Source organism: Prionailurus bengalensis, chromosome B2 (assembly GCF_016509475.1).
Source record: "Prionailurus bengalensis isolate Pbe53 chromosome B2, Fcat_Pben_1.1_paternal_pri, whole genome shotgun sequence".
Classification (NCBI taxonomy): domain Eukaryota; kingdom Metazoa; phylum Chordata; class Mammalia; order Carnivora; family Felidae; genus Prionailurus; species Prionailurus bengalensis.
The window spans coordinates 135,343,552-135,356,241 of NC_057349.1; the positions used below are offsets into that span (position 1 = coordinate 135,343,552).

The window sequence follows — 12,690 nt, forward strand, 5'->3', positions numbered from 1 at the left end:
TAAGACCAGTAAACAGCACCGAGTCCTTTAGAGAAATGTTTGCTGTATGTCCCCAGCCCAGAGCTAAGCGATGATCAAGCCTTCTGCCCTTTAGATATAAAGACATCGCAATGCTCTGCCTATGAACGAACAGACGCTTTGTAAGGAGAGAAAAACTGGTCTGAAGAGAATCTCTCAGGCGCTCTGATTGTCTGATTGCACAAACATCGCCTCGTCAATTTTTCTCACAATCCCAGAGAGGAAGTGGCATGAATAGGAATGTGTTTGGAGCTGGAGGGTGGGGACAGCAGGGAGAGAGACGCTTCCCCGCCATCCGAAGAGGCGGGAGGGCCAAGAAGCCCTTCACCAGGAACCTGCGGCGCGGTCCCTCCCCGCGTCCCTCTCCCGGCGGTCCCTTGCCCCCGGCAGCGCCCGGCCGGCCGAGGCCGCTGGAGACGGCGGGGTTCCTGCGCCCTGAGACTGCTGGAGGCGGAAAGAGCAATTCCCCGTCCCCCGGAGGAGAGAACACGGCACCCGCGCAGCAGGACCGTCTCTGGCACCGACCCCCAGCCGGTCCTTCGGGCGTCTGCACACGGGCGCCCGCGCGTGCCGCCGCGCACACATTCCCGCCTCCGCGCGCAACTCCCACGCCCCAGCCCCTCGGCCCGCCGGGCGCCAGATCCGCCTCCCGGGGTTGGAGCGAGAGGGTCCTCCGCGGCGTCTTTAAGGCTGCGGTCCCCGCCCCTCCCTCTTCCCCGCCCTCCCCCGCTCGTCCTCCTCCCGGAGGCCGCGGCTCCTCCCGACCTCCCCGCGAGCCGGGCTGCCGGGCGTGCGCGGCGCGCGGAGCAGGTGCCGGCGAGCGCCTCGCATGCCGCTGCCCGGCCGGAGGTGGTAGCGGCGCCGGGCGCGCTCCGCCCGCCCCTCCTGCGGGCCGTACTCGGGCTCCGGCGCGCGCGGGGAAATGTCGGTGGCGACGGGCAGCAGCGAGGCGGCCGGTGGGGCCGGCGGCGGCGGCGGCGCGCGGGTTTTCTTCCAGAGTCCCCGGGGCGGCGCCGGCGGCAGCCCCGGCTCGAGCGGTGGCTCGGGCTCCTCCCGGGAGGACTCCGCGCCCGTGGCCACGGCGGCCGCTGCGGGGCAGGTTCAGCAGCAGCAGCAGCAGCAGCAGCAGCAGCAACGTCGCCACCAGCAGGGAAAAGTGACAGTGAAATACGATCGCAAGGAGCTTCGGAAGCGGCTGGTGTTGGAGGAGTGGATCGTGGAGCAGCTGGGTCAGCTGTACGGCTGCGAGGTACTTGGGCGCGGGGCCGGGAGGGTTGGGGGCCTCGCTCGCCCCACTGTGCCCACACGGGGATTCTCCAGCTCCGGCTCTCGGTTGCGCACCGCCCCGACTCCTGGGGACCCGACGCTGGGAGCGAGGCGCAGGGCGTTCTCTCTCCAGGGTGCCCTCTGGCGCCGGGGCGCGACGGTTGGGAGCCCCTGTCGGGTGCCGGGTGCCGGGAGAGCTGCGGGCCCTCTTCACGGCAGTGGGGAGGGTTAGGTCTGGCTAAGCGCATTGCTTTTCTCAGAGCCTTTCCAGGCTCTAGCTGCAGCCACACGAAGCGGGGCTCAGAAGGGCTCACCCCAGATGCGCCTAACCCAACAAGAACAGTACTCACTGCTGAGATCCTGGCAATCCCGCATTTTTTTTTTGCGGAGAGGGAGCAGGGAAGGGACCTGAAAGCTGCTTAACGGACAGGAGAGGTTCTGGGGATCTCAGAGACCCCCTCGGTTCCTGAAATTCCACATCAAAATCATGAGGTGAACGCTTTCTCTTTTGCAGCCAGCCCCGACGCGTGTCCCCATAATTCATCCTTGCATTTACCGAAGCTGCACACGCTGGGCTTTGTTGAAGCAGCTTGCTTCCTTCCTGGCCAAGCTCGGTTACTCCCGTTGGTGGGCGCAGAACGGAGAGCCTTTGGCAACCTGGAAGGGTGCCTGGGTGAAAGGCAGGCAGCTTTGCGGGCGGTGTGCGAGATGGCCGGAACCCACTGGGTTCCCCTCCGCCACGACGCTGGGACTTCCCACAGTTCAGGGGCTAAGGCTTACACACAAGTCTGCCGGACGTGTATATGCTTGACGTTAGGAGAAACGGTGAGAATAAGCTGTAACAAACGTCTGCTAGAAAAACGACTGAAGCCAAAATGATTCCCGGGGAGATTCTTTAATAACAGCAATTGTGGTCGAAGTGTTGTACTTCTCTTAAGGGCGTGGAGTTTGGGAAGGGTGGGAGAATGAAGGGGGGTTAGTAATTAAGGATATGGCTTCTAAGTCAAAACTAGGTTTGTGTCCATACTGCGCTTACCCCTGTTCAGCAAAAATGAAAGCCAGATGAACTCATTGGCTTGTCTACTGGTTTGGGGTATTCTGTTTTTCACACATTTCATGGCCTATTGTGAACGCATCCTTTCCTTAAACGTTGTCATTGCACAAGGCAACAGCATTCTTATTGCGGACTACTGATGAAGGATTGTGATATAATGAAGCTCGACTATATGACTAATGGGCTCGTAAAAATATATTGTTTCCAGCCTGGCTCTTATGAAAAGCCATGCTAATTGCGTAAATAAGAACTGGCCAAAATAGGAAGTGTTCCTGGGATTTTTTTTTTTTTTTAATAGGAAGTTGGCAAAACTCTTCCAAGAAACACTATGTTTGATTTCGATGGGATTACTGTTGGGTGGATGGATGTGCTCAGTCTTGCCTCTGTAGAATCCAATTAATTTTCATTTATTTCACACTCATCTTTATACTCCATTTTGGATTTGGAGAAGAGTTGAGTTAATAGCGAAACTACTGTTGAAATTAACAGTGCTTTAGCAGTGCTGCTTTTATGGAAGACTAATTAGGTGCAGTTGGAGAAACCAGAGAGTTCCAGCCCCTTGGGCAGGTTGGCGAATCAAATATTTTGAAAATTCTTCAGAATAAATGGGGGAAGATGGTGGATCGAATTTTCACTGTATTGAACATGTAAGTTAGGTACGTATTTTAAAGGGTAAACACGACCTTGACTCTTTCCCTTGTACATCTCTTCTCCTGTTTTAGACCTTCTGATGTGCAGCAAACAACTGGAGTTTTGAGAGAGAGAGAGAGAGAGAGGGAGCGCTATTTGCTGCCTGTGTGTCATAATGTGACAAGTATTTCTCTTCAAGTCGTTTGCTCTGTCATTTTAGGTTGAAGGAATATTGGTCATTGAGAGGTTGTTGGCAGTTTGTAATTACTAAGCCAATGATACACCTTTTATATAATAATAAAAAGTGTGTGGACTAATCAGTAGCCATATAACGAATTGTTTTCTCCCATCTATTTCTCCACTGGTAGGACTCTATTTTTAGCTAAGGTTCTCTAGTCTGGTAGCCTTTCCTCGCTGATAGCCTCAGGTATTTCAGCCTCTGGCTTTTTAATCTAGGAGGACCTTACCCTGGCCAATAGCTCTGAATCTCATGAACATAAAGGGACGGGAATGTCCCTTTTACACTTAAAATTGGTAAGGTTTTAAATTTGGATTGCATGCAATTGACACAGGAAGCAAATTTGCCAGGCTTCAAACTGGCCAGAGGCCTGAGCTTTCTGCCAGGTTGGGGGACAGGATGAGCGTATATTTAATTTCAGAAGAACTTCTATCAGGCAGGTGGGCAGCGAGGTGACTCGTCCCTTGCGGAGTAGAAAATAGTGATCTTTTGGAGATAACGTGCGCTTTCTAAATTAGGAGTGGGAGAGAAGGAAGACACCGAATAACTTCCTGGCCGTGGCCTTCTCTAGAAGTTTGCAGTGGCCAATCAATTTTGTATGGAGAATAATATAAGGGCAGCCTCTCTGGAGTCCTTACTACGTGCTAGGTGCTGTTCTCTGCACTTTGTATGGACTGATTCATTTAGTCTTTACAACAACCCTATGAAGAGGGTGCTCTTGTCCCTGTTTTACAGGTAAGGAAACTGAGACACAGAGGAAGAGGCTTCACAGCTCACAGAACTGGTGAATGGCAGGGGGTGGGGGTGGGAACACGAACCACGGCGGTGTGGCTCCTGCGGTGTGCCGGTAACTCTGCAGGGTCCGGTGTAAGAGAACCGATAGAGGCCCTCGTAGTGTATGTGTAGATATTTAAAAATAATGAGGGGCGCCTGGGTGGCTCAGTCGGTTAAGCGTCCGACTTCAGCTCAGGTCACGATCTCGCGGTCCGTGAGTTCGAGCCCCGCGTCGGGCTCTGGGCTGATGGCTCAGAGCCTGGAGCCTGCTTCCGATTCTGTGTCTCCCTCTCTCTCTGCCCCTCCCCCCGTTCATGCTCTGTCTCTCTCTGTCTCAAAAATAAATAAACGTTAAAAAAATTAAAAAATAAATAAAAATAATGGATTCGTAATAAGCATCTTGTAAAATGTGTTCTATCCACCTACCTTGATATCTCCACGGTGGCTTGGAAGGCTAGGTTTGAATTTTGAATTCTCAGACTTCCCAAGACTCCAAGCTGGAATGTAGTTGGAGAATCCACCCGCCCAGGGCCTCCTTCCTTTTTCTACCCACCCGTGGTATGGTCCCACCTGGTGAAGAGCATTGTGTCCACTTGCACACCCCATCTCGGTCTACACCCTCTGCCACCCCTTAATCATACCTTTAGCTCAGACCAGTGGCGGAGACCCCCTTGGGAGGACAGATCTGGGAGGAGCCTGTTTGCGCCCTGAAAGCGGCTTCGTATTTGATCATGAGATTGTGCGGGGCTGCAGCGGAGCCTAAAAAGAGACGGAGGTCACCGCATGGGTGTGTGGGTCCAGTTGGTCCCAGGGACGCCACAGGAAGTTGGGTGCAGAAGGACTAGGGCCCAGGGCTGTGGCCCTTCTTATCCAGGCTATGGGCAGTGTCAGCAAACACCGTATCACACAGCCTTTTGGATATAAAGATACATGGGTTTATAAATTCTAAGCTTAGTTATGTCGATAGTTATCTCCCATTTCATCACCTCGTATGGATAGTTAAATCTCAGCTAGGGATTTGGTCATAATGGACCTGTTAGGATGAATCTACATCCACATTTAAGAATTTCTGTTTCGGGGCACCTGGGTGGCTCAGTCGGTTGAGCGTCCGACTTCGGCTCAGGTCATGATCTCACAGTTCGTGAGTTCGAGCCCCACGTCGGGCTCTGTGCTGACAGCTCAGAGCCTGGAGCCTGCTTCAGATTCTGTGTCTCCCTCTCTCTTGGCCCCTTCCCCGCTCATGCTGTGTCTCTCTCTGTCTCTCAAAAATGAATAAGCGTTAAAAAAAAAAAAATTAAAAAAAAAAAAGAATTTCTGTTTTGAGAGATTTTCCTATCTCTTCCAAACCCAGACAGTTTTTAAGAGCGTTTGAAATCTGGCATAGCGTCTACTTTGACAAGTATTGCAAGATGGCTTACTGACATATCAATTTTTCTCATCTTGCCCAGCATCAAGATAACATCTGTACTTCCAGGTTTGCAATTTGATTTGCTCTGGAAATAAAAGCCTGTTGTTAACCTCAGATTACTGAAATGCCTGTAGCAGCCTAGCCATAAACAGACTTGTGCGCTGAGGGCATTTTCCTGGGTTATCCTGAATGTCCATCCAGGAGGGCTTTCCCTTAGCTGCATTTTAGAAAGTGTTTTCTGGCATATTATACCTTCTCATCTTCCCTGACTCCCTGTCATGCTCATTCTGCAAATCAAGTGTTTTTCCAAATTTTTTGATGGCAACCCTGGAAAGAAATACCCTTTAGATTGCTGCCCGTCACACGGACACATGGATGTGTGAAAGACACATGGACTTACAAAACATCGTTTAACATTACTGCGTGTGCTAAAGAAAAAAATTACAAAGGTAATGTAAAATATGACTATTCATGTTTAAATACCATATTCCATTCTATTTCGTTTTCCAGAATTGCTGGTTTGTGACCCTCCCAATTGATTTCATAACACATTTCGGGACAGTGGCATGCAGTTTGAAAAGCCAGAATTAGCTGGCGTTTATTGAGTGCTCTTTATGCATCAGGGATGATTCGTGTAATCCGAGTAACAATTTCTGATATTCTCACTTTATGGGTATAGAAACTGAGCCATGGAGATGTCAAAAAGTCGCCCCAGAGCCCATAGCTATAACGTGGTGGGGCAGGGCTATGTCCAGGAAATCAGTGCAATGTCACCACGGTGCCGCACTGCTTCTCAAGGCGGGACGGGGCCAGGCACCTTCTGGAAGAAAGTACTTCAACCGGTTCCCTTCGGAACAGTGGCTGGGGAAATTCGGTGTGGAGGCAGCGGTTAAGAGAGTAAATGCTCTGACACTAGAAGAGCTGAAGTCACATTGTGGCCCCAGCCCCAGCTTTCAGGAGTAGTAGTGAGTAGGCAATTTCCTTGACATCTCGGAGCCTCACCTTCCCCTCATGTTTAAGGGAGTCACCGGCCCTCTTTGCAGGGTCGTTAGGAGGACTGGATGGGAAAGACCTGGAACGTAGGGGCTGGGATGCTGTCGCTGTTCAGTCACTCGTGTACTTTGAACCGTAGCCACTGTCTATTGCTTATTCTCTACGATGTGGGCGGAGGACAGGAAAGAAGAGAAAACGAGGCATTCACATCTGTCTAGCAGTAGAATTTGGAGAAGGATGCGTAGGTACTTGGGGTCGGGATGTTGGCATGTGTTGGAACTTGAACGTGGGCAAATACTCTCTGTATCATTCCCCTTTCTTCTAGTATCTTCCTTACTCCGGAAGTTCCTGTGGGTTTTCATGTGTATGGAGAAATTAGACGTCAGTTGAAAGGCAGGCTCTGTCTTCATTTTCTTTGTAGACGTCCTAATATGGTAGAGGACAGTTCTTCAACCGTGAAGCGTTTGTTTGATTGAATGAAAAGAGTCAATCTTCAGACAACCTTTTACAAGTCATTGGCGTTGCAGTTGAATTCGTTGGTGGCATTTCTTTATTAGAATCACAGCTAGAAAAAAATAGATTTATGGTTTTCAGCAATAATCTATATCCTACTCTTGCATTATTACTGTTTTATTTCAGCATTGTTGAAAAGCACACCCCGCCCCCCCCCCCCCTTCATTGACTTACTTGCTCCAAATAGAAATTTACAGATCGTGGTGACAGCGAATTGATTTTTCAGCTTCGATTGTGAGAATTCTTTTGTGAACCCGCTCTTCCTTGCATCTCCCGCCCACCCTCTTTTCCTCTGCTTCTGCTGCGCCCCCTGACACGCTAGCTCTGCCTCTGCTTCTCGCCTCTGACTCGCCTTCGCTTCTAGGGTCTTCTGCTTTTCTCCCAGCTCTGGAACTACCTGGCTGCACACGGCAAACCTGGCCTAATTGACGGCTCTCCTCAAAGGAGTCTCTCTTTCTAGATGACGGAAGAGCAAAGCCTGCATTGTTTTTGTTTTTTTCCCACGCGGTGCGTGCGCTGTGTGCACGATCGCATTTTGTAGTTTAGTCCCTTGTCTCCTCATGCAGGACTTGGCTATTTCAAACCGTCACCGGTGTTTTCATGGCACCATTTCTGCTCTCTTCCCTCCCCTTCAGCCCGGCCTGCAGCCTCCTCCTAGGCCAGCCAGTGCAGCCGCTCTGCTGTGGGGCTTCTACCCTCCCTTGCTCCCTGCGGGCCCCTGGACCCCAGCAGGTGCATGAGCCCAAGTCTTTCTCCCCTGCTAGAAACAGCAACAGCAATCGCCTGCCATGAGTAACGCTTCCCTTCCTCAGTCCTGTATCCCCTCTGGTTGCTGCTTGTTCTTCTCTTACCATCCATTTTTCTGGATCTTTCTTTACCCATGACAGACGCTGTTTATCCACCACCGCTGCCCTGAGGACCTTGCTGTTTCTCATTCCGGGGTGGGGTTGGGGTGTCGTGTGGGTCTTTACTGACTTGGCCTTCCCCGTGGAAGCCTTGGGCTTCTGAGACAGCCTCTCCAGGACCTCACGCTGTTCCCTAGCTACTCTTCCACTCCCCTTCCGGGCTTGCTTTCTCTGCCCATCTCTCTGAAGTCTGGTGTTGCTCAGGATTTGTCTTTGGGCTCCTGCTCTGCCTTCTGTGTCCCCTCCCCGCCGCATGCTCTTTCTGCATGATACGAATATTCCTGGTGGCTTCAAGTTGCTGTCCATATGCTGACAACTCTTCAATCTGTATTTTTAGCCCAGAGTTGTTTTCCGAGGACCAGATATATTCGGAGAGTTTTGAAATGGACAACGCCACTTAGAGGCTCCACGGGAGCCTCAGGGTGAACCGGTTTGCAACCGAGTTTACCTTCCTCTGCAAACCTGCTCCTCTTCCCCTGTTCCCTCAGGGAATGGCAGGAGCCGCTGTCCACACATGTCCCGGCCAGAGGTTCTGCAGGCATCCTCTCTGTTGCCTCTGCCCTGCAGGTCACACCCCGAAGTCACAAAGTCTTTTTTTTTTTATATATATTAAATATAATTTATTGTCAAATTGGTTCCCATCCGACACCCAGTGCTCATCCCAACAGGTGCCCTCCTCAATGCCCCCCACCCACTTTCCCCTCCCCTCCACCCCCCTCATCAACCCTCAGTTTGTTCTCAGTATTTAAGAGTCTCTTATGGTTTGGTTCCCTCCCTCTCTGTAACTCCCCACCCCCCCCCCCCGGCCGTGGTCTTCTGTTAAGTTTCTCAAGATCCACCTATGAGTGAAAACATGGTATCTGTCTTTCTCTGACTTATTTCACTTAGCATAATACCCTCCAGTTCCATCCACGTTGTTACAAATGGCCAGATTTCATTCTTTCTCATTGCCACGTAGTATTCCATCATATGTATACACCACATCTTCTGTATCCATTCGTCAGTTGATGGACATTTGGTCGCTGCCCCCCCTGCAGCAGAGAAATTTCCTTAAAATTTCTCACCAATTGACACTTCCGTCTCAGGTCTCTCAAATTACTGCCACCACCAGCAGCCCCCTGCTTTGCTGCTGCTGTTACAACCACTTGCTTCGGCCACTGATGGAGCTCCTGGCGGAGGGCCAGGTGATCTGTACATTTTGTCTCCCACGGTCAAACCTCACAATAACTTTGCGGGGGGGGTTTGTGGTATCATCTGCATTTCTTCATTTTGTGGCGGAGGAGACTGAGACCAGACGACTTGTTACTTGTCCCTGTCTCAGCTCGTCCTGACTGCAGAGTCCCTTCGCCACGATGCAGCCATTGCGCCCAGCAGCTCCGTTTATTCAGTTCTTACTGCATAGGCCCATGCTCGCCGAGACTCTGCAAGGTAGGTAAAGAAACTGAGGCACCGAGAGCTTGAGCAACCCCTGGTTAGAGGCCACGTCACTCGCAAGGGGCGGAGTCCGGAACGGACACCTGTCTCTGGTTCCGGGGCTGGGGCCTCCCCCCTGCGAGCCTCCCCTCCATCCACCCCTCGCTGCGGTGACTCAAAGTGTCTTCTGAAATGCAGACTGGATCCTATTATTCCAGGGCCCTCATGACAAAGCAAGAGCCCATAGGCTGCAGCAGGGGCTCCGGGGCTTGCCCTTGTGGCATTTCCTCTACGGAGCATCTCTGGTACATCCCCTCACCGGCAGGCTGGCTGCAGGCTTGCCCCGCTCTTGGCCTACCGTCTGTCATCCAGTCGCACAGCTTCGCGAGGGCAGGATCTCGTGGTCCCTGCAGCCCCAGTGTCTCTCAGGCCCCTGGCTGCACTGAGGTGTCCAGTACCTGGCTGGCAGGTGAGTGTGATAGAAACCGGCCCTCGAGACCATGTTCCGGAACTGTGCATTTCAGAAATACACGCCCCCACTTAACTGCACTAATGCCATTTGGCTCTGCCTGTGTTCGAAGTCTCCTCTTTTCATTGTTGACTCAAAGTTTTGTTTCTTTCCCTTGGTTGTGAATTACATCCGTGCTGTCCTTTGAACCTGTGGACTGAACGGAAGTTGTGATGGCGTAAAGCACAGGTACAGGGCGATGAAAGCCTTCAAAGGGAGTAATCACAGGTTGCTGCCACTTCTGTCTGTAATTTTAATTTTTCGGTATGTACAAGAATCCTAGTTTATTTGCACCATAGTTGCTCATTTCTCTGAGAGTGGAAATGCTTGCTGGGCGAGGAAGGGGTGAGTGCTTTTCCACCAGCAGATAAGATTCAGAGCGACAGGCTCACACAGGTTTTAATAGAACAAGGCACGAGAGCCAGGATTCCTGCCTCTGCTTCAAGGTTCTGGCCAATAAACTCTCACCAGGTTTTTCTTAGTCAGCACTGGCACTTTGGAAATCTGCTCCACTGTGTAAAAGCTGAGAGAAAAAAAAAAAAAAAAAAAAAAGAAGAAGAAGAAACCAGAGTTGTGGATTAGTCTCCACAACGTTACTTTACGGTTGAGGAAGAAATGATCAAAGGAGGGCTTTTGCTTTTCTTAAAGAATCCTCAGGGCAAAGCGTGGAAGGAATCTTAGAGGGCAGGAGTATTCATTCATTCGTTCCAACAGATATTTGCAAAGAGGAGGAAAGAGGAATAAGAAGCCTTCATCCTTTTAAATTATATAAGAGAAAGAAAAAGAAAGAAACGCTTTCTGTAACAAGAGAAGGAGGGAGGCATCTGTATGATTGAAAGCCCCTTGAGGGCACAGACTATGTCCTGTTCACAGCTATGTTAGGTGTTCAGTACATTTATTTACCGCATCCTGGCTCCGTGCGTCTTCCTTTACTCAGAGTCTGTTTTCAGGAAAGGGTGCAATAAAGTCATTCACATTATACCGTAAATGACGAGAACCACTTTAATTTTCATTTTAATAGGAAGTAAGGTCTTAAGTAAGAGAAAGTAACCTCTTATCAGCTGAACTTCAGGAATTGATCAACCAGGGCAGGATCTATTATTTGTGGGCTGTGGGACCTTGTTGGCATCTATGAAATGGATAAAATCAAAACAGGTCGCTGGTTTCTGGGATGTCCCGGGAAGGACCCCGGCCTGTGGAACTTGATCTACTTTGAACTGCTGCTTAATTAGCTCGATGACCTTGGCAAGTCCTACTCATGATAGACTTCTGTTTTCGGGTTTTCTGTCCTTACCTGAACAAGATGAGGGCGGTCTAGGTTTTTACGCTCTGCCCTTTGGAGCTTCTATACGAAAGGTGGCCCTACACTGCAGAAAATGAGATTTATTCAAGAGAGGGTGATATTTAAAGCAGTAATGGAAGAGTCTTCCTCAAAGCAAACGTGACACAGGCATCAGGATGGTTCACCAAAGGATCATTTAGTTGCATAGCTAATTCTAGTAGCTAAAGTGAGAGTGTGTCCATGCTTCTCTTGGTATAATCTCTCGTGTGATGTGGCTCGGATAGGAAGAATCGGATTGAGAAGGTGTTTTTAGAACACCCTCCTCCCCTCCAGCACTTCCTAATTACTACTGATTTCTGTGAAATTTGAAATCGGACAGTGCAGATCTCCTAGGTACCCTGTTTGTTTTTATTTATGTATTAAAAAAATTTTTTTAAATGTTTTTATTTATTTTTGAAGGAGAGAGAGAGACAGAGCATGAGCGGGGAGGAGCAGAGAGAGAGGGAGACACAGAATCCGAAGCAGGCTCCAGGCTCTGAGCTGTCAGCACAGAGCCCGATGCGGGTCTCGAACTCACAGACCGTGAGATCATGACCTGAACCGAAGTCGGACGCTCAGCCGACTGAGCCACCCAGGCGCCCCTGTTTGGTCTTTTTTTTTTTTTTTTTTTTTTTTTTTTTAATTTAATTGGGTTAACCTTTAAGAAAAACTGGAATATTTGGCTTAAAAATTTTCGGTGTATAACTTATAATAATGACTGTTGGGGGGAGGGTAGTGCTTTCCTGTTCTTATTATTTGTCCTTTATCTTGGCAGCTCATAATTAACTGATAGTGGTATTTATCTTAACTTGTGTTGAGATATAAAGCGAGCACCTGAGAGGGAAAATAGTAGTAGCCTTAGGAAATAAAATTTTTGTTTTATTTATTTTTTTGTTTGAGAGAGAGCGAGCGAGCGAGAGAGCGCATGAACCAGGGAGAAGGTCAGAGGGAAAGAGCCTCAAGCAGGCTCCTGACGCAGGGCTCGAACCCATGACCCTGGGATCGTGACCTGAGCCGAAACCAGGAGTGAGATGCTTAACTGCCTGAGCCACCCAGGCGCCCCAGGAAATAAAATTTTTAAAAAGTGAAGGATACAAAGTAGCCTAAATAAAAGGCTGAATAAATCCGTATAAACAAATTAATTTTCACTGGGGAATTATTCCTGGGATGTCGCTTTATAGTTAGTGTCAGAATGAGCAGGACAGAAGAGAAGAAAAGAAATTAATATTTTTCATGGACAGTCCTGGTGGGAAGTGGAAAGCAGAATTTATTGCTATTTATTTATTTATTTATTTATTTATTTATTTATTTCAATTTATGTCCAAGCTAGTTAGCATATAGTGCAATAATGATTTCAGGAGCAGAATCCAGTGATTCATCCCCTACATATAACACCCAGTGTTCATCCCAAAAAGTGTCTTCCTTAATGCCCCTTGCCCATTTAGCCCATCCCCCCCACCACAACCCCTCCAGCAACCTTCAGTTTGTTCTCTGTATTTAAGAGTCTCTTATATTTTGTCCCCTTCCCTGTTTTTTATATTACTTTTGCTTCCCTTATGTTCATCTGTTTTGTATCTTCAGTTCAGAATTTATTGCTCTTAATATTTGTTTAGTTTGTATGATGGTGGAATCCATAAAGAATCATCAGT

At 49.4% G+C, this 12,690-nt stretch overlaps 1 protein-coding gene across 2 annotated transcripts in view; it reads left to right on the forward strand.

The window, feature by feature from the left end:
- Window positions 1-765: 765 nt before the first annotated feature.
- The window catches only part of PPP1R14C (protein phosphatase 1 regulatory inhibitor subunit 14C), an 88,607-nt gene continuing 76,682 nt past the window's right edge, over window positions 766-12,690 (forward strand). Inside the window, exon 1 of one of the 2 annotated variants that reach the window (XM_043592606.1) lies at window positions 766-1,267. In XM_043592606.1, coding sequence (XP_043448541.1) covers window positions 941-1,267 — 327 coding nt within the window. In that variant the 5' untranslated portion in view covers window positions 766-940. The remainder of the gene's footprint in view (window positions 1,268-12,690) is intronic. The other variant, XM_043592607.1, reaches the window with a different exon arrangement.